This window comes from Acanthaster planci, linkage group LG10 (assembly GCF_054643075.1).
Source record: "Acanthaster planci isolate LZ-2023a linkage group LG10, COTS_SCS, whole genome shotgun sequence".
NCBI lineage: Eukaryota > Metazoa > Echinodermata > Asteroidea > Valvatida > Acanthasteridae > Acanthaster > Acanthaster planci.
Genome location: NC_141786.1, coordinates 18,250,418 through 18,270,017, shown reverse-complemented (window position 1 = coordinate 18,270,017; position 19,600 = coordinate 18,250,418). Strand labels below are relative to the sequence as shown.

The following is a 19,600-nucleotide window of genomic DNA, read 5'->3' as shown; positions in this document are numbered from 1 at the left end:
TTCACGAAAATATGTACACCTCCAAGAGTTTGCAGCGCTTCAGCCAGTTACAACGCACATTGGGTCAACAGATTTCCTGCACTGTGATTTGCGTTGCAAACTCTTGGCAGTGCACTATTGCGAAACTTCATTATCCACATTTAGTGAAGCACTATCTACCAGTTTGGTTCCAACAATTGGGACACTTATATCGCAAATGTCTCTGTAAACAATGGGGTTTCGGCTGTGCTAGGTCTAAAAATCCTTATTTTCTCCTCCAAGGGGTCTCTGTTCTTCCTCTCTCTTCTCTTTATGTATCCATTTAATACGTGTAGCTCCATGATCACGTGTACATCCATTGTAGAGCACCCGCCAACTGCAAGTATTTGGCACGTTGTTGTTGGCGAGACACCGGAAAGTGAAACGGTGTCATCAGCCATCAGGCAGTGATGCAAACCACGACCAACATACTCAAATAACAGCACAAGGAAAGGAAAGCGCTCAGATAACACAGGGTATATAGTATGTACAAGTGCTAGCGAGGCCAATCGTACGAAGAATAATGATGTCATTGCATATGTGACACGCAACCAGGGGAGTGGGAATTGAGGTCGTGCGGTATTCTCGGTAAACGGATAAGTTAAAGCCTATCTGCGGGATGGCACGTACGTATTTTCATGTAGACCTTGTTCCGTGTCGCATCTCCATCTAGCTATCTATCACATCTAGACTTGTTGATCCTTCGGAAACATGTTTCAACAATACATGTAGTTCGTCTCTGCTACGGTGCAAAAGCTTTAACTGACGGTGTAAGTACATACAATTACATGACTCTTGACCTTATTGTAATACTAACAGTACGCGACCTCCCCCTCGTCAAGATTGAAGGAGCGTTCACTTCTTTCTTTCTGCATAGTTTATGACAGTCATTCACTCCTTTGTTTACAATTATCGTCACAAGTTTTACACATCTGTGTGTCGGATGCCCTCTGATGCTCTTATGATCATCTAGAAATGTGACTGGATGGAGGATCAAATGGTTTGCCAAACAGCACAATTGTAAGGTGAGAGAAGCTCTAGGAACATAGGAATGAGAATGGCACATGCGATACAGTCCATTTTGCGGGAAGGGGGATGCCTTTGTGGTACACAATGAGTTCAGTCACAGTTAAACCAATGACTGGAAATTCCGAGCACACAGGCCACAGACCTCGAGCGGGGGCGCACGTGCCCCCATCTCCCACAATTACACCAGTGTAACATAATTCTACAAAAGTAGTAATATACGAGGGGTTTGGGGTCACCCCTCTGCCAAATCCTTTTTCATACTCCGGTTCCTCCCACCCCCCCCCACTCGGCCGTGCGGTCCCAAGTCATTGATCAGTCAAATCTCCAAACTTTGGCTTCCACGAAAATAATGTACGCCAGATGAAATTAGATTTAGGGATTTTGTCAATAAGAAAACCCAGTAATCGATATGTGACTCAATATTAAACTAGCTTGTGCTGGTTCTGATTTTACTTGAACCCCTGGAGATCAAAATAGCGTATTTGTCGAAGCCTTTTTTTATTTTTCAGAGCTAATCAATACAGTGTGGTTGTTGGAAAGTCCAACAGACTCGTCAAAATATGCCTTTATGTTTGGAGCTACTTCAACAACTCACACCCCTCTCAAAGTTTGAGGATTTGTCGGCCTACATATATACCCCTATCCCACATGATTTATGCCCGTAGTTGCTGCATTGCCGAAGCCTGAGCAGTTCTAATTTCAAATATATTTCTTTACTTCATGCTGCATGTGCCGCTTCATCACGATCAGAAGTCTTAATATTGGGCGATCTCTTATGCGTCAAACGTAGCCGATGCAATTACACCCAAAAAAAATCCCCAGAAGACTTTCACAGTAACACAACCCAGAAGTTGTGCAATGTCATACAGGAACTTCCGCGTTTCTGTTTGACCTTGTAGGAGGTCATCTTTTTATTTCACAGTGGCAGGCCATTTCCTATTTTCCTCTTTCAATGAATTACTGTCAGTGTGTTATACTTTACTCGGACTATTAATAAGGTTTGGAAAATCCCAGTCGGGTTTTACAGTCGTAAAAATTACTCACATCAGCGGGGTGTCAGGGCTGTATATTAGTGGCGCAGAAAGGATGGAGAAAACGATAGGCCTATGCACAGGCGAATCTTTTGATTCTGTCTTCTCTCGCCTCGTGCAGGCGGGTTTGTCTGATCTGTGTGTTATGGTTTGCTCGCTGAAGTTGTCGATTATCATCGTACTTTCCACAGTTCGTCTGGGTCTGAGCTGTCACTGAGTCGCACTGTCAGCCGAGAACTTACACATATTGGTGCCTCAGTCTTGGTAGCATGAAGCCTTTGATTCAGTGTCTTGTCTTTCATTCCCCTATTAAAGCTACGTCATTTCAGCTCAGTAGTCTGGTGCTTCGATCGTTTTCACTCTCGGAAACGAAATAAAATCATACACAGCTCAGTCCTTTCTATATCAACCGGCGGTGCACCCAAAGGAGATTTCGGGGGTACCCCCCCATTCCCGTTTTGTTTTGCATCGCTAGTTTTTTTTTTTAATACAACTAACGTCATGCCCTATTCCAGTCCTCTGTGGTGCAACTGGGGGGCGGAACTTGAACAGCATGAGATACTGAGAATGGGGTTGCTAAAATCCGGCCTGTACGATAACGAAGCAACGCAGTGAAGGACAGATGATTATTAAAACGTGCAGTAAGTGATTTACTTCTAACAGTTTTGAATTTTCTTTGCAGAATTCTACAAAGCCGAGTGAAACCAATAGATAACGGAAAGAAAAACTGAATCCTGAGAAAGAATGGCTGACGAAGCAAATGGAAATGGTGGACAAGTACACCCAGGTAACTACTTTTGTCTCTTTAGAAGCTCATCAACAAGAAGAACACAAGCTTCTCATCCAGTTATCTAAAAGCAATTATTTCTTTCAAAGTATGCAAAGGCCAAGGTACTACATTGAATGGGATTAGCTTCCGTTTGAAAGCCTTTTCCTTTCAAAGCAAAATGGTACCAATTATTTTACAGATATGCATGAAACTGCTGAAGACTATGGTGAACTGACTTTGCACATCTATCAAGAGATTCCAGGTAAGTGGCACTGTAAAGCCTCCAACATTCAGTGACAAACACACAATACAATATCGACAAGAGATGATGGAATTTCGTCAGATTATAGCAAAGCATGATATATAGAAATGAGATGAAAGATTTTATGTTAAGTACAGCTCTAATTTTGCAATAAGACGAATGCTTTAAATTTCAGTTTTAAAGGGCTTTAAAAAAAGTGTAAGCAATAGAAAGCCATCTCATACAAGCCGGTACTTTCCTTCAGAATCAATACTCCGCCAGGTTGCGAGAGGTATTGGTCCTGAATGGGAGAAGTTGGCAAGAGCACTTGACTTCAACGAGGGCGAAATCACCAGAATGAGGGAAAACTTCTCATCCAGTGAATCACCAGCCTTGGAATTACTCACGACATGGAAACAACGCCAAGACTGGAAGGAAGATTCGTTTACAAAGCTAATTGACGCATTGAAGACGATCGATAAGAGTGTTATAGCACACACGGCACTGAAAAGCAATTCAGGTACTGGGTGCGAAAACGATCAACTATAGAACTTCGTCCACAAGTTTTGAAAAAAATATGAATACATGAAGTTTAAATTTTGAATGTCATTGGTGTCTTGGACACGGAACTGTCACAAGAATGATACCTATTGACGCACAAAGTTACCATAAACTAAGGAGTGGAGGTTTCTGTTGACAAGCTATTAAGAGAACCTTTATCAGCATTCGTAACACAGGGGCATGGTTGGACGCTTGTGCATTTTTGCGGGTGTGTTTTTCTATCTTTTGTGTTTCTTGTTTATTTTTGCACTGTGCTTATAACAAAAAGGAAAGTTTCAATGCAACGACAGCCAAAAAATGTTTTGCTTTAGAGAGAAGTAGTCTTAACAGAGTGTGGCGACCATGTTAACTCCTTTTTTCACGTGGGCGGAAGTTGTCTTGACCAATTATATGGAGGGTTCAACAAGTATTTGACCTGGTTCTACATAAATTTTCTTTTATATTCGAATTTTTTTCGATATCTTAAGTCTCTTTATCCTCAAACAATTTGTAGCTGCTTTTAGGTCTCTCAGACGTAAAAGTAAAGCTGTGACAAATGCCGATACGGACACTCTGCAAATCAGCCGATCAACTCCAGGTAAGACTTGTTGCTGGTTTGCAAGCTTGTAATTGGCTAAAAATAATACAGTTTATTTGTCAGATTCCAAAATGACCGTGTCTTAATGGGTGCGGCTTGAAATCACCCAAAATTCTATGGTAATTTAACACTTTGGGTGTAATCAGAAGACTGGATGTATAGTCCTCTGATAACACCCAGGGTACAGCGTTTGGAGTGCATAAATGGCATGGCCAATTCCAGTACAGATATGTTCAAATTCAAACCAGATCACGTGGTAGGACCCGACAAAGAGAGTTTTCCAACACGCACTGTAGACAAATTCGTTATTGCAATAATTGCATGCCCACGTATGAAAATAATCCTGAATAAGAGAAACTTTCTGTGCACTCTCGATGACCAACTTGGCAAAACACACGATGCTTATTATACGCCATCTTTGCAACACGCGTCGAAAAGGCTATTTTCCATACATCGGAAGAAAATTAAATTTATAGGTTTTCAATGTAAATTTAATGATTTCCTAATTATTTATTAGAGCTGCATCTCAGCGAACAGTTGGGAGATGAAAGGAGAGGGTCCAACGAGGTGAGTTGTTTGCTTCTGAGGGGTAGAAGTTTAGCAAAACAATAAATGTTTCCTTAAAGGGAAAAGGGCCAAGAATTAGGAATGGCTGACACTGCTTTGTTTCCTCTGACATTATGGAAACAATTTTCAAATTAAGATAAGCGGGACATAATCAAGTAAGGTTCAAACGATAATGCTCTTCATTTACACGTATATCACATTTATCACTTCCTAGCTCCACAAAACATAAACCTTATTATTTCAAATTGACTGACGCTATTGTTTCTGTGTTATCCCTTCCCGGTTGTTCCTTTCTGAGTCAGATCTTCGTTATCCTTTGCCTTGAAAGGAATTTTTATATTACTAGTTGTTTGTATTTTTCAGGCAAAAAAGTCAACAACTTTTACCCCGTCCAGCAAGGCCACACATCCCCTCCTAAAGAAAGCTTTAGAATTGTACAAGAAGTCGACAGAGGGGTTGAGTGACGAGAGCAGGCTCTACACACGCCACCAGCAACCATACATCTCCCTTGGTTACTTTGACAACAGAGGTGGAAGCTTGTCTCTGGAAAAGTACGACGCGAGGCTAATCATTCCACCGGGTGCCATTCCAGCAGGCCCTCCGAAGATGGTGTATCTCTTCACCAGCCCGTCTCCAGTGACGATCGAGGGGCTTGAACCGATAGAGATCTCCCTCTCATCGGTGATACAGTGCGGTCCTGAAGGGTTGACATTTGAAGAGAGCGTGGTACTGACTTTTCCTCATCACGCTGCGATAACACGAGAAGTCGCCCCGGAGATTCGGATGCGTCATAACGATTCTTCGCCTGGAAAGTGGGAAGAGTTTGACGGGAACATTGCTTTGATGAATGAGACGCATGCCATTCTTCTTGTGAATCATTTCACTGAGTTTACTGCAGTAGGCGTCGTATCCCCGCAAAGCACCAAACGACTATCAGTTGGTGCCTTTGGAAAGAGGGTTGAGAAGGGGATTGAGAGGTATACACTCCGGGTCTACGTTTGGGAAGATACCCCTGCTGTTAAGGAGGTAAGAACAGAAAAGAAAACGAGAATTTCTCGATGAAGCTGCATTTAAAACTGATACAGGACGTGTAAAAACAGGTGATTTTAGGACACAATGCAAAGTTTAGGCTTAATATGTTGGTCAGTAAACTCCTCGAGGTAAAGACAGGATTTATTTAAATTTCTTGCCGAGAGCAAGTTCTTATACATGGCTTAATATCCCATCTTACATGTTTGAATGCACAAAAGCGATACACAGTCAATGAATTTTTTAACAATCAAAAGCACTCAACTTTTATTTCAGAGTGTACTGGCTAAGGAGAAGGCTGAGGGCGCTATCCCTTTAGACGATTTCAGACAGTTCGAGGTCGCTTGGTCTGCTGGCCACTTGCTTGTCAAATTATCGAATCTAGCTGGAAGTTGGAATATGCGGACGCGAACGGTAAGCAGTCACTCAAATTAATGTACTTAATAATGTACCGGTATGTTGTAAACTGTGCCCAGGTTTTTTATGTGTGATCTTTATTTAAGTGCACGAGAAGGTCTTCAGGTAGGACAGCGGCATAGCAAATTCGTTATGATCACTGACGATTTTTTTTTCGGTAGAATGAAATTGTGTTTCTGCCTTTGGGCGACATAGTATAATAATTGGTGTCATCAAAGGAGGTTTTGGGACACGCAACTGTCATTATTGTCAAAAGTGGCCCCATTATCGCTTCTTCTTGAGGGAAATACCTCCCACTATTCCTAGGAATGCTATTACTGCAGTGGCTCTGCAATCACACGCGTATTCTTCAGCTTGACCCGCGCGTTCGTAGCAAGACATGACATCCTATTGGTCGAGGAGGCATGTAACGCACGCGTACCACCTGTCCACGAGCGTTGTCACCTGCATGACTCCTAATTCTGGTTGCCGAAATGTTTCATCATCATGTGGTTTCGTGTCAACCTATTGCGCTATTAAATTAGACCTAAGCCTATGATCATGAACGATAATATTTTAAAGAGTATAATAAATTATATTTTGACCCTTCACTTAGTTTGGGCAATATCTAATTTGTAATTAGATATCTGCTTCTTGTAGGTACAAATAATCAACCAGGAAGCGATATGGAAGCATCCGTGGACATCCAGAACCTTTCACTTCAAGGCGCCTGGGTTCTTTTGGCGTCTTCTTTTAGGTCGCGATCTGTTCTGTGACGTAGATATTTACCAAGGACATGAGCGAGCTGATTCTCTCAAAACCAGTCTGTCAGTGTATCCAGAACACGCAACGGTGAGTGGCAAAATTTACACATGGGAAAAATGACAAAAACCGGAAACCTGGACTTTGCAAATACTTCTTTCGCACTGTGGTTTTCACTTTGATATGATTGTTTCAGCTTAAAGCATTATAAAGGACCCTCCTCCAATTTCTCTCGTCTAACCTTACACGCTAATGGACCATTCGCTGTATACAGCTTTTGCAGTCAAGTGGCATCCTTTTATTTTCAAACGAGATCATCCTCACAACCGACCAGCCCGTTGGGTATTTCAAAAAGCCAATTTCCTTTGGGAACAAAGCGCGCGTGCAGGACAAACTGTCATGCGCGCAAGTATGCAAATAGCCTTGTACTGGTCGTGCGCTGGTGGAATACCGAAGTGGCTCATCCATCTCAGGTGGAGTATGTCAAATCATGCGCAGATGCATTTTGTAGTTGGAGGTACAGATTCAATGTACAGAACTTCATTATGTCCCTGTATACGTCTTTCATTTTAGGCACCGGCTCGAGTTCCCCGCGATGACGTCAGGGTAAGATTAAATGAACTACACTTTCAAAACACGTTTCCTACAATCATTTTTGCACAATAGAATTGATACAAAAACGCGTACATTTCACAATTTGTCAAGTTTATTTCGTTTTTTTTCTCGTCTTCTCATGAAGGCTGAAGTTGGTGCTGAATTCAGAAGACAAGCTCACGGTGTAGACAACATCATTGGCTACACTGGTTGCTATGGGTTACCAGAGCAAAAGCTGATGGACCTGTGTGAACATCTCGACGCAGACAGAGAGGATGGTAGGAATTGGATTGCACTGGCTGAATGGTTTACTTCCAAAGGTTATCGGTTCATCAGAAAAGCTGGGCGTATGGAACATCCAACTAGGGAGCTGCTAAAAGCCTACTTAGGAGTGTGCAGACTGCGTGGCATTGTGGGTAGAGATGCAATCGACTACCTGATCAGAGTGTTTAAAGAACTGGGATTGGAAAGTGCTGTTGAGATCATTACCAGCTGAACTCGATAAGAGGAAATAATACACATCCAAACCCATAAGTAAACATCCTTGAGATACCTTAAGATGGAGAGTACATTTCAAGTATTTCCCAAAGTTTAAAAGAAATTGGAGTCATAAAGGGGCAAAACAAGGGGTGGAGATCAACAACACGTGTTATGCCATGGGATTTAGAGTGGGAAAAAAACTAGAACGTGTCTGTCTGTGGACAGAGCATGTAACTTTCTGCAGTTTCCTTTTTCGTGATCATTTATTAATTAATCATTTAATTAAATGTCCTATAGCAACGTTGACCTACTAATTCCATACAGAATCTGTGTGCACAAACGCTTCTTTGTCGTGTGTAAGCGCAAGCCCACAGAGTGAGCGTGGTATGCCACTGGTGATGCCATTATGACGTCATTTTTAATTTCGGCACAGAGAACTGTAGCATGTGCCTTTATAGTGACTTTTTTCAAAGAGAAGCCCTTCTTTCCCACTGTATTTTGAAGTTGTACAAACTAGAACACTGAATGTAATTAACATGTGGATAAAGGGTACTATAGGCGGAAATCAATCGGCCAGTGTGTCATTAGTGTATAGCCTATTGACCTTCTACATGTATTTGGGACAGAATCAGATTGTATCCACCGTTTAGTTGATTATTGACCCATTCATCGACCAGCTCATCAGAAAGCTTTATGATGTGACATGTGATAAGGAAGTCGGAGGAATGAGGAGACATCTTAATGAGGAAAAGATGAGATGATTGGCAACACAATCAAAATCTGACCACCTGAAGACAAAAGAAGTGCATCAAACATCGTTAGAATCGTATGTGACTCTAGGCTGATGTGTCTGGAAAATGCAAGAAAAATAAATGGAAAGAAAAAACTTTGATGCTTACGATATTGCAGGAGTGGTCAAGTGTCGCTGACAGTATGAAATCATTTTCACTGGAAAAACAACAAAAAAGTAACCTAATTTCCCACGTCCCACTGCCCGCCAACTTTAGGCCAACTCCAATCCCCTAACAAAGTCCTTGTATATGCATTCAACCCATTCCCCGCCGTGGATATCGGTTCACAGCCTCGTACCAAAGGCAGATTGTATTAAACGTCAGCATACATTTACTATGCAAATGCATGTACATTGATTTTTTTTCACAAGAAATTCTAAAAGTAAGTTGTTTTATGTTTGGTTTAGACTCGAAATTCTCCCTAAGAATAGGATGAGTTCAGATGGATCTCAAGAAGTTGTAATTTCTGACCACCTGATGTTCAAGCCAATGGCAGTTTTCTTATCTTCAAAAGGGTTAGCCACGTTTTTTTTAAATCTCTATTTTTGTTATTCGCCTTCCCCGAAAATAGCACCAAACATTATGCACTCATCTAGCATGTTTAGCCGCCCACCTCTGTGCAAAATACGCCCACAAGTTGGAGGTTTTGTCAGCAAAATACCCCGACTTGGAAGCTACTTGTGCTAAATTCGTGATTTATAAATTATTTGTATGCCCTGTCCCTATTATGGCACCGGTATTGCAAATAATCCCAGGGTCCACAAAATAATGAGCTCGAACTTAGCCTGAGATACTTTTTATACAATAATTGGGCGCGTGACGTATGCGTTTAGTGCAACATAGGGGGCGCTGTAACTGACATTGCTGAGCATTCGCGCGTGATGCATGATGCCCACGTGCGCGTGCTTGGAGATTATGTGTAGAGCAAGCAGACGACAGGTAACTTCATTTTTTTATGTTAAATAAGGAGACATTTTATTCAAAATGTGTGCCCAGTGTTAGTTCAGTGCACGAGAGATTACTGTAGTTAGTTTTAGCAGGGATTAAGATATATTTACTACTTCTGTGATTTTTCACCTCTAATCTGAACGAGCAAGTTCGAGCCGTCATGTGACATGTGATTTAACATAGCTGTAATATGCGACCCGCTCTGCCAAAAAAGGTACGGCCTAATATAGTAATAATAAGTCGCCTGTTCTATGTTGAGAGGGCAACATTTCTCCAAAAATGTGATTTTGTGTTTTTCTTTTAACACTTATATTTCCAGAATTTGTGACTACAATTCAAGAGCTTTTTCTCAAAAAGTGCTTTTATTGAATCCAAAAATGTGAATATACAAATGCCTATATAATATCCAGAATGCAGTGCACTACAGGGGTCATTCATGTATCAAATTGTAGCTTTGTGAGGGTTGGTTTGACCATTAACAGGTTCGGATGGGGGAAGAATGAGGCTTCTTCTTGACTCTGTGCTACATTCTGATTAGTTTAGTCACACTATTTACAGATTATGATTCCACATAAGGTATATCGCAATTAGCATTTTCACCACGAGAGGGCGCTTTCCGCAAAGCATCATGGGATACATCTGGGTCGAACTAACTACCGTAACTACAGACTCTCTAGTCTTAGTTATACACGAGCGCGAAAATCAAAGCCAGCTCGATAAGAAAACAGGTATGACAATGACATGTATGACAAATGCTGGTAGCTTTATTTCTATGAAGGTAGATGATTTGCAACGTTTTTTTCGTGAAAGAAACGTACCACTTAATGGAGACGAAGCTCAGTCAGAGCTTGCAGAAAAGGCATTTTGGGCTGAAAAGTTAGGCTTGACTGCAAAACCAACAGACAAGGAGTATGTGCAGGAAATTGAAAGGTCACAGCGTGACAAGTTGGTTTTCGATGGTGGGCTAATTCATCTACCACGTCCGGAGACGCTTCTGGAAGGATGGGAGGAGGGCCCTTCAAGCCTGCCTGATACTAATAGAGATCAGCTCGACAGTTATATAAAAGCTGGTAGGCAAATTTTGATACAAGGACCATTCCTGAGTGGAATGCTTTGCCATCTGCAACTAGGCCTAAATCAGCACCAGATGTGAAAAATTTCAAGGCAATGTTAGATAAATCTAAGTAATGGGGGCGATGCATGAGAGACTGCACGTTAACAGCCAGATTTTGTGCAGTGTGAAGATCAAGATATAGAAAATGGATTTCTTGTTAGTAGGCCTAACATACTATTTTCTGCAAAATAACATTTATACAATTATAGGCAGTCGTGGCAGTGTAGGTGTAGGCCTATTTTTAGCTGGCACAAGCATCCTTCTAGTAAATGCTGTTTTGCCACTCCTCATGGCCGTTTCCTTCTCTGATTATTCAATTCTCATTACATCATGCCAGCCTTCCAGCATTCTTTCACTAAACTGTTGCCAGGGGTGTATTGAGAATTTGCCAATCAGAGGTAGGGAACGGCAGAACAGCATTTGCTAAAATGATGCCGGTGCCAGCAAAATGAACACTTACAACATTTAAGCCAAGGGGCCTACTGCACCGAGTACTGTACACATGTACTTTACTTAGGCCCTACTTATTATTCGACCATGTCAACAATTGGAGGCCTATATTTCTTGTGTGTGTAGGTAACCGAAGGATTGGCCTAATAAAAACCGAAGGACGAAGAACGCTGGCTCTTGGGAAGAGTCTCTTCATGTCAGGGCACATCCATTCCCTGCAATACCACGGCATCAGCTCTAATCTATGCTACTGCTTTGTTCGTGGATAGGTTAGAATTCATATTTATATTGTGTTTTTCAGCTGCGGGCCAATGCAATGTATTATTTAGAAAGATTTCCATAAACATATGGAAATGGCCAGATTTTTTTTTTCCAGGGTAAATGCCATGATATCATTACTTTAAATTTGACTGTATTACTGCTTTGTGATGGCTACATAACTGCTTACCTGTTCTCTTTTAGGTCATACCACAGGTGAAAACTTCAGAACAACCGTACTATACATGGGTAGTGCTTCATAAAGAAACAGGGCAGGTCTGCACAGCTGAGTGCACATGTTGCGTTGGGTAAGAATCAGGCAGTTTTAGCAAACTTGAAGGAAAGATTTCCAAAGAAGGATAACACTTGACAACCTGGGACAGGCCTAAAACATTGGGAGGAGAAAAGTGTTTTCTTAATAAATGCTTTGATATTTTCAATCTTAAATTTAAATTTTTGAGTATACCTGTGCTACTGCTTTGTGATGGCCAAGAAGTCGTTACAGGGAAAATTAGTGTCATTTGCCTATGGAAATCTTTCTTCAAAAAGGGAAGTAAAGTCTTAAATTTCTCAAAACATTGATAAATAGTGCAGATCGACTGTTTGCACCCAACATAACCATCATACCGATGACAAACACACCTTCTTTTTTTTTTGTTCAGAATCCAAGCAACGTGCAAACACATCAGTGGCCTCCTGTTTGCAGTCATTGAAGCAGTGGAACAGGGGAAGAATTCATCGTGTACATCTCAGCAGCAAGCACGGGGCCAAGGTCCGAAGAAGGGACAACCTGTCCATGATTGCCAGTTTTGCCAAGAACATAAAGATTGTTGGTGTGAAGGCTGATGTAACTCAGCAAACATCCAGAAGCAGTAGAAATTACAGGTCAGAATTCGAGCCCAGAGTTTTGGCACATCAAAACAAAAGGCCAGTATCTGCCTTTAACATTGATGCACTGGCAGATATTACCAATGGTAATTGTGGAATGCTGATGTATGTCAAACAACAGGCAGACCCTGCACACCAGACACCCAACATTCATGCATATGTAAAGGAGGAAGAGGTTGAAACAACTCAAGGAGTCTTAACTGTCAAAGAAGCATATCAAAAGTCCAGTGGGGGGAGTGCCGATGATGTCATCAAGGAACTTGAACTGAATCATCACCAGCAGATACTGTTAGCAATGAAACAAAGGAACAAGCATCCTCTACCTTGTGGACACAGCATCGTGTAGGACGAAAAACAGCAAGTGTAGCAGGAGATTGTGCTGCATCCATTACGGAAAACGGTTTGTCGGGCCATTCCCAAATAGCTAGAGTCATGGGCTACTATGATTCGCCACACTCATCTGCTCTTACCTGGGGTAGAATGCAGGAACCTGTAGCAAGAAAACAATATGTAGCATGGCACAGGCTTCAATATAAGCACAAGGGAGTTACCTGTGAAGAGACGGGTCTGTGGGTCAATATCGATTGCCCTTATGTTGCGGCTTCACCTGACGGTATTGTCAGGTGCCACGTTTGTGGGGATGGCCTGTTAGAAATTAAAAACCCGTACACCCACAGACTCTGTGAGATTCAAGACTTCTCAACCAAGAAGGGATCTTGCCTGACAATGGAAAATGGAATGCTGCAAGTACGTCGGACGCACATATACTATACCCAGGTACAAGTTCAGATGTGGTGCACCGGATACAGTTGGACCGATTTGTCAGAACTGTCAGTAAACACAACAATTTTCCTGCAGAACGTATTCAGTTTGACACAGTTCATTGCTAGTTTGAAACCAAAATTGTACATATTTTTTGTTCAGGGAATTCTCAAAGAATTTGGAACAAGATCAGTACAAAACATTGTTCGGGATCGTTCTATCCGTCAAATCATTGATTTTGTTTGTGCAGGGTTGAGGAGAGTGTGAAAATGAACCCATCTGCTTCTAATGTAACACGTGCATATCCATGTGGATTCTGTACTGAGGAATGTGAAAGTAACCCCAGAGAGGATAGTCGAAATAGCATTGGGTGTGATGTTTGCATGTGATGGTTCCACTACGGCTGTGTTGGCATAACTGGTTCGGAAGCATTTCTCAAGAAGCGGAAGTCTGTTTGGAAGTGTGCCTCATGCAGCTCTCAAACAAAGGGCAGAAAAAGACTGCGACAGTCGAGGCTTCGTAAACTGTAGTCCTCTGGGAAAGATCTTCACATAAGAACACTTGACACTATGTGCATATGCTCCATGAGACAATGTTGTCTAAAAAATAAGGCTTGATATTTTCACTGTCTAAGATTACTTTTTAAGTCGTTATGTGTTTGTGGGTGCTACTAAGGCACTGCAGAGGAAAATAAGTTATTTTGTATGGAAGATCCGTATGCATATATGTGTCCAACCACAATTGGTTTCTTAAATGATGTGTCCTTGGTAGCCTGAGATTGACAACATACATGAAGTTCCAGGTGGCATTCATACTGTTGTGTTTCAAAGTAAAAAGAAAATACACTGTAATTTAAAATTAAAAGAAAAGTAACAGTGAAAAGAAAGTGCTCTAAAGTGCTCTTTAGTTTTCCATGTTGTAATTTATTTTCCATTCATCTCACTGAAAATACACATGTAGGTGGGTATCCCAAGACAATGTCAGAACAATTGGTTAATTATAAAAGGGCTGCATAGTACCATAACAATTATATGTGCTCAGAAGTTATCTTGACAAGATTCATCGAGCAGTCAGAGCAGTTTTGAGCACTGATTGTATACACAATTTTGTATATGTCAGAATAATCGGATTTGGCAGAAAGCTGTTGGTTGTGCTTGTAATTAAATACAAGAAAGAAATACAAAAAGCCAAGTCTCCCTTCAATAATTTACTTAGTTTGCAAGGATGACAGAGGAACAAGTACTGGCTGAAGGTTGATTACGGCAGCGCACACCACAAGGACTGACTCCATAAGATCAACCATTGTCAGTGGAATTGGACCTTTTAGTATTGCGAACTCCTTCAATCGGCCAATTGCCCTTTCAACATGGATGCGAGCATTGGCAACAGTTTTTGTTCTTGTGTCCTCGGACTCTGTGAACTGAGATGAACTGAGATGAACTGAGATGAACTGAGATGAACTGAGATGAACTGAGATGAACTGCTGGTTGTTCGCATGAATGGGGGAATTATGAGTTTCACACTTTTATGCAGTAACAGTTCTTGGAAATTAAAACCCCGATCAGCCATTAGAATGTCATTTGGTTCCAGTTTTTCAATAATGTTAGTCATCTTAACAAGCTTCTTATCAGATGTATTTCCTCCAGTAGGTTTGGAAATAAAAGAAATAGTGCCTGCTGGTGTAATACCAACAAGGCACTTCAGAGTTGGCCGGGATTTATATTGACTGTACACCTGTGCATTAGATGCAGCTAGTGAGGGCCTATCAATCTGAATCTCTGTGCAGTCAATAATGCAGCGAACTGTACCCTTATATTTATGAAAACACTGGGGGTAGTATTTTAAGATTTCTTCTTCACTAGGCCAGTATATGAGTGGTTGAAGTTCCTTGTCAAGGAAGGGTACCCAAGTGGATATTACTTGTGACACTCTGCTCTGGGAAACCCCAAAACGAAATGCCAAGTCTTCTTCTCGGAGATTAAGTCTAAGTTTCATGAGTGTCATCAGAAATTCATTCTCTAATGCTAGTGATCTTTTGGGTCCCGGTTTTTCAAGGTTATTCTTTTGGTATTTTTTGTCTGTCTGGGACACTTTGCCTTTATAGTACTGCATATTACTTGCATGATGCTTAACTTCTTCAAAACGCCATTGAAAAAGAGCATAATTTGGGAGTCCAGTGTAAAGCTTCACAAGTTCATCTGAATGGCAAATGTCACTCATTGATAGGTGTTTTGTTTTGGCCTGAGATTCCTGTCTGTGTCTCTCCAAATAATTTTTAGCCTCATTCAATCTGTTCTTCAGTTCATTGCACTGAGTATCTCTATTATGCAATTCGTCTTCCAGATGATTAACATAGCCTGAACTGAAAACAGTGTTCTTAATACACGGGAGTTTTGCATAGCAGTGGTCATGCTCGACTCTGGCAACTTCGATATCTACCGGATCCACCTGAACACCAATTGATCTAAACCAGCTTGTTCTAGTCTTCTTTTTTGGCTGTGGTGTAGTTGGACTTGATGCCTTCCGCTTCACTGGTGGACGTCTTGACGTATCCGATTCAGTCTTGTAACCCTTCAGAAACAATGTTGGATGTGGATCAACAGGAAATGGCTCTCCATATTTGAAATGGTTGCTGCAGACTTTAGTTGATGCAGTAATTTGTAATTCTTCCGTTGAAGAATTTGGGTCCAAACAGGAAAGTGTTTCTTGTTCTGGCAGATGTGGAACTTTAATACCTTTACATGTACATGTTCCTTGATCACATACCTACATGTGAAGAAAATGATAAACAATACTATTGACTTTAATTGGGATGCAGACACATGACAAAGGCAATATTAAAAACATGTTCAGCGTCCTATCTTTTCAACAAAAAGGAAGGAGGAGGCCCTTTTTTTTTACAGGCCACCCACACCCAATGTGCGATTATGACCAGTTGATTTTTGTTAAGTCTTACCGCCATTTTAACTGTGCAAATAGACAGAGGCCGAAATTATGTCACTGTGCACAAACACAATACTATGAAAACATTATGGCCGGCCCTGGCCCTCATATGCGTTGCATTAAATACAGTCAGACATGTCAGAGAACTGAACAGAACATTAAGAAAATTTTTTTTTTCAGTTACCGCAGTGATGTTCACGAATGTACATAAAGCAACAATGTTGCATCAGAGGAGGTTTGCATGTGTAACTAGAAGAATTCCAGAGAGCCGTATATGTCAGCCCAGGTCCTAGGCCTAACCACGGAAGAACTAAAAAAGCCTAAAGGGAACGTACGTGTACATATACTGTACGTCCTGCTGCACAACGTCACGGGTAGGACAAGACCGGGGTAGAGCGCTTTGGCGACTATAGTTTTACACTTTCAAATATTGAGGTATTTATGTGCTTCAACAAATTACACACCTGTCTGGATGTCGTCAAGTATTGTCACAACCAAACACAGCACAGTGATCACCAATTCCCATCGTAAACGGCAAACAAAAACTGCAAGCAAACTTGAGGATTCTGTTGTCATGAGAATTTCACTTGGACTGTCCAAACGTAAGCGTGCGGTGGCGCCCTATCGACCCTTTTGCATCCCATGATTCCTTGCGGTCGCTATTTGCGATATACCTTATGATGGGGCATGACCCAAGGCATGCATACAAAAGGACTGAAGCTACTCTAATCTTCCCATAATGCAATGGTCAAATCTAAGGTGAACCTGGAAGGGCATGTAATCACATGGAATGTCCCGTTACAGCTTTTGATGTACATGTACAAAATCCAAAAATGGCACCACAATAGGGTCTGCATGGTTTGATATGTATGTACATGTACATGTATATTTCTTGCAAGGTCAGGTTCCCCCATGCATTAAAAAGTTAAGGGTGTGCAACTGCAATTTTCTCGTCACTCAAACTTCTTGGGGTTAAGATACAAAACAATCACAAATGGGAACAGCGGGTCCAACAAGTTATTGCTAATGCATCATGACGAGTCAGCCGAGTGATTTTTATTCTCTGCCTTCGGGTCAAAGTATTCCTTATGGTCTTTAAAGGCAAACCTAATAATTGCTGAGCAACTCGACATCTCCGAAATTGAGCGACACAGGAAAACCTACTCAACATTTGACCCCCGACGTCGAATATGCATGTGAACAACACTTGTACGGTACATGTACCGTACCCGTACATACCCCCACAGGTATCACTAGAACACCGATACGCCGCTACGTTCACTTCATGACAAATAGTATGTGCATTGATATTCAGATTTGTTCCAGGATAGATGACGCCATTCCTCAAAGGTTGTTACACATACGAGCATGTAAGAACTAGGTTGCAAATGTCACAGACTACGGTGCACATGTTGTTGTCTTTCCGGATGTGTCCAAAACAGCCTTCCAGAGCTACGGCTAGGTCTATTGTCTTTGCGTCGGTACTTCCGATGAAGGAAAGTCCTAGACTTAGCTCTAGACAGAAGATTCGGATTCAGCCCAATTGATTCAGATTCTACTTTTGATGGCCACAAACATAAAATCTCATGTTTTAAGCTAAACCGTACTGTTATTCGGTATCAGTGTTTGCTATTTTACATTGATTTTGTGAGGTCTTGACACGAGACCACATTAAAGGTCGAAACCTGAAACATTCGAGACCAAGACCAAGACCACAGGGTATCGAGACCAAAACCAGGAAAATCTGGTCTCGAGACTGAGACCAGTCTCAAGACCTACAACACTGCTGACTGTACTTTGATATTTTGCCAGATGCCTCTTTGACTTAGACCAATATTTTTTTTACCGCAATATCTCGAATTTCACAAGTGAAATTTCCTCACAACCTTTTAGTAGGCCATAGGCATGATTGATAGGCCTACATCATGGTTTTTACAATGCATGGCCTACATGTACATGATGTACGTCATGTACCGTACATGACATAGTCTTGAGTTCACACACCTACCACTTGGCTACTGAGTTCCAAAGCCTTTGAAATTACACATGTTTTGGCTGATTTTCCAATTTTTTTGGAAGTGCATAATGAACTCTTTGAAAATGTGCCCACAATGAAGAAAGTAGGCCTACTTTTCTGGAGAAACAACTGGTATGCGTTACTATTAGGGGTTACTGGAATTCATCAGCTTCAAAGAACTTCTTGCATGTACATTGTACATGTATGTGGGATTTTCAGAGATTTGTTTCAGTTCGCTATATGTCGGGGAACACTCAGCTGAATTTGTGCCAATTTCTTGATTGGCTGTCGTTAAATTCGGGCTATTAAATTTCATGACACCGAGATTGTTCACAGAGGTGATCAGTAGCATGTGTTTTGAAGGTTATAATATCATTATTCAACTGAACGAATTTAAAGGTTTTCAGAAAGAGGTTAGGCAATGATGCATGCGGAAAGTCAAGGAAAGGTTGAAGAGCAGTACATGCACATGTATGTGGAAGACTCGACTATACTAGGGCTAGTTTAGTGGACTGGAGGTACCTCCATATCCTTGGCCCTACTCCTAAACTGGAAACAAGTGGAGATAGCAGAAAAATGTTTCAGGGAGATTCCATGCTCCCCCCCGGCTCTTTTTATGATTTAAGTTGTAGTTATAGTTTGTAGTGCTTGGTTTTCTAGCCTGTTTTAATTATTCAGTTAATGTCATATTTAAGGGGGGTGTTGATCATAGTTTTGGTTTTGATATCTAGAAATGGTGTCTGATCCTTACTAATTTAGTTGTCGGCAACTTTTCTCCTGAAGGTTACTTTTGCTAATTGAACACATCCTGTGCTTCTGCATGCTCACAGGCACACATTGATGCTGAACTCCACCTGTACTGTGCACATATGTTGTAACATGCAGCTGTTTAATGAACATACATGTACATGTACATTTCATTCAGGTAAGAGATGACTGGATGATTGAGGCACGTAAGTCAAGACATGACATAATGCTCAGGCATACGTACTTGACACCTGGTAACCTTTCTGATTGAATTGCAAGTAATAAGCAGCTGTGGGGGCTTCATGCTCCACCCATGAGAGAAAAAATTCTTTGCGGAAGGGGGGAGGGGGCTGATTGCCAGTGGGAATCTTGTCATTGTGTGTGGGGTGGGTGAGAGGGGGAAAATAAACTCCGCCCCTCTTGGGTCAGGAAGATCAGGCACAAATGGAATAATGCATCCGCTGCAGATGGAAACCTTTCCATATGGAAACTATAAAAGTTGAAAGCTGCCATCTAAAAACTGTATGGTTCTGTGTTGATTTAAACATTACCAATGGAAGCCAAAATGTTGAATCTTTGAACAGTTCTTATTTGCAGCTCCTTAAGAACAGGAATGAAAATGATTATT

The 19,600-nt window shown here is 41.4% G+C and overlaps 1 protein-coding gene and 1 pseudogene across 4 annotated transcripts; one reads left to right on the top strand and one right to left on the bottom strand.

The window, feature by feature from the left end:
* Nucleotides 1–465: 465 nt before the first annotated feature.
* Nucleotides 466–19,055, top strand: LOC110990672 (netrin receptor UNC5B-b-like). 4 transcript variants are annotated; one of them, XM_087142552.1, is made up of 13 exons: nt 466–788; nt 941–1,043; nt 2,761–2,865; nt 3,047–3,109; nt 3,354–3,608; nt 4,143–4,226; nt 4,744–4,793; nt 5,157–5,819; nt 6,099–6,236; nt 6,879–7,070; nt 7,554–7,586; nt 7,720–9,784; nt 19,009–19,055. In XM_087142552.1, exons 3-12 carry the CDS (start codon nt 2,823–2,825, stop codon nt 8,068–8,070), a joined length of 1,872 nt encoding a protein of 623 aa, XP_086998678.1. In that variant the 5' UTR covers nt 466–788; nt 941–1,043; nt 2,761–2,822; the 3' UTR covers nt 8,071–9,784; nt 19,009–19,055. The 4 variants fall into 4 exon arrangements, with proteins under 4 accessions (XP_086998678.1, XP_086998676.1, XP_086998677.1 ...); XM_087142550.1 differs by having other exon boundaries at nt 896–1,043; XM_087142551.1 differs by lacking the exon at nt 941–1,043.
* On the bottom strand, nt 14,456–15,630 carry LOC147797919 (uncharacterized; annotated as a pseudogene).
* Nucleotides 19,056–19,600: the final 545 nt, after the last annotated feature.

Excerpts from the sequence above, each read along its gene's own strand:
- LOC110990672 (XM_087142551.1), top strand. The coding sequence starts at position 2,823 with ATGGCTGACGAAGCAAATGGAAATGGTGGACAAGTACACCCAG. Across the intron at positions 5,820-6,098 it reads ATACCCCTGCTGTTAAGGAG|AGTGTACTGGCTAAGGAGAA; the intron begins GTAAGAACAGAA and ends CTTTTATTTCAG. Across the intron at positions 7,071-7,553 it reads TGTATCCAGAACACGCAACG|GCACCGGCTCGAGTTCCCCG; the intron begins GTGAGTGGCAAA and ends CTTTCATTTTAG.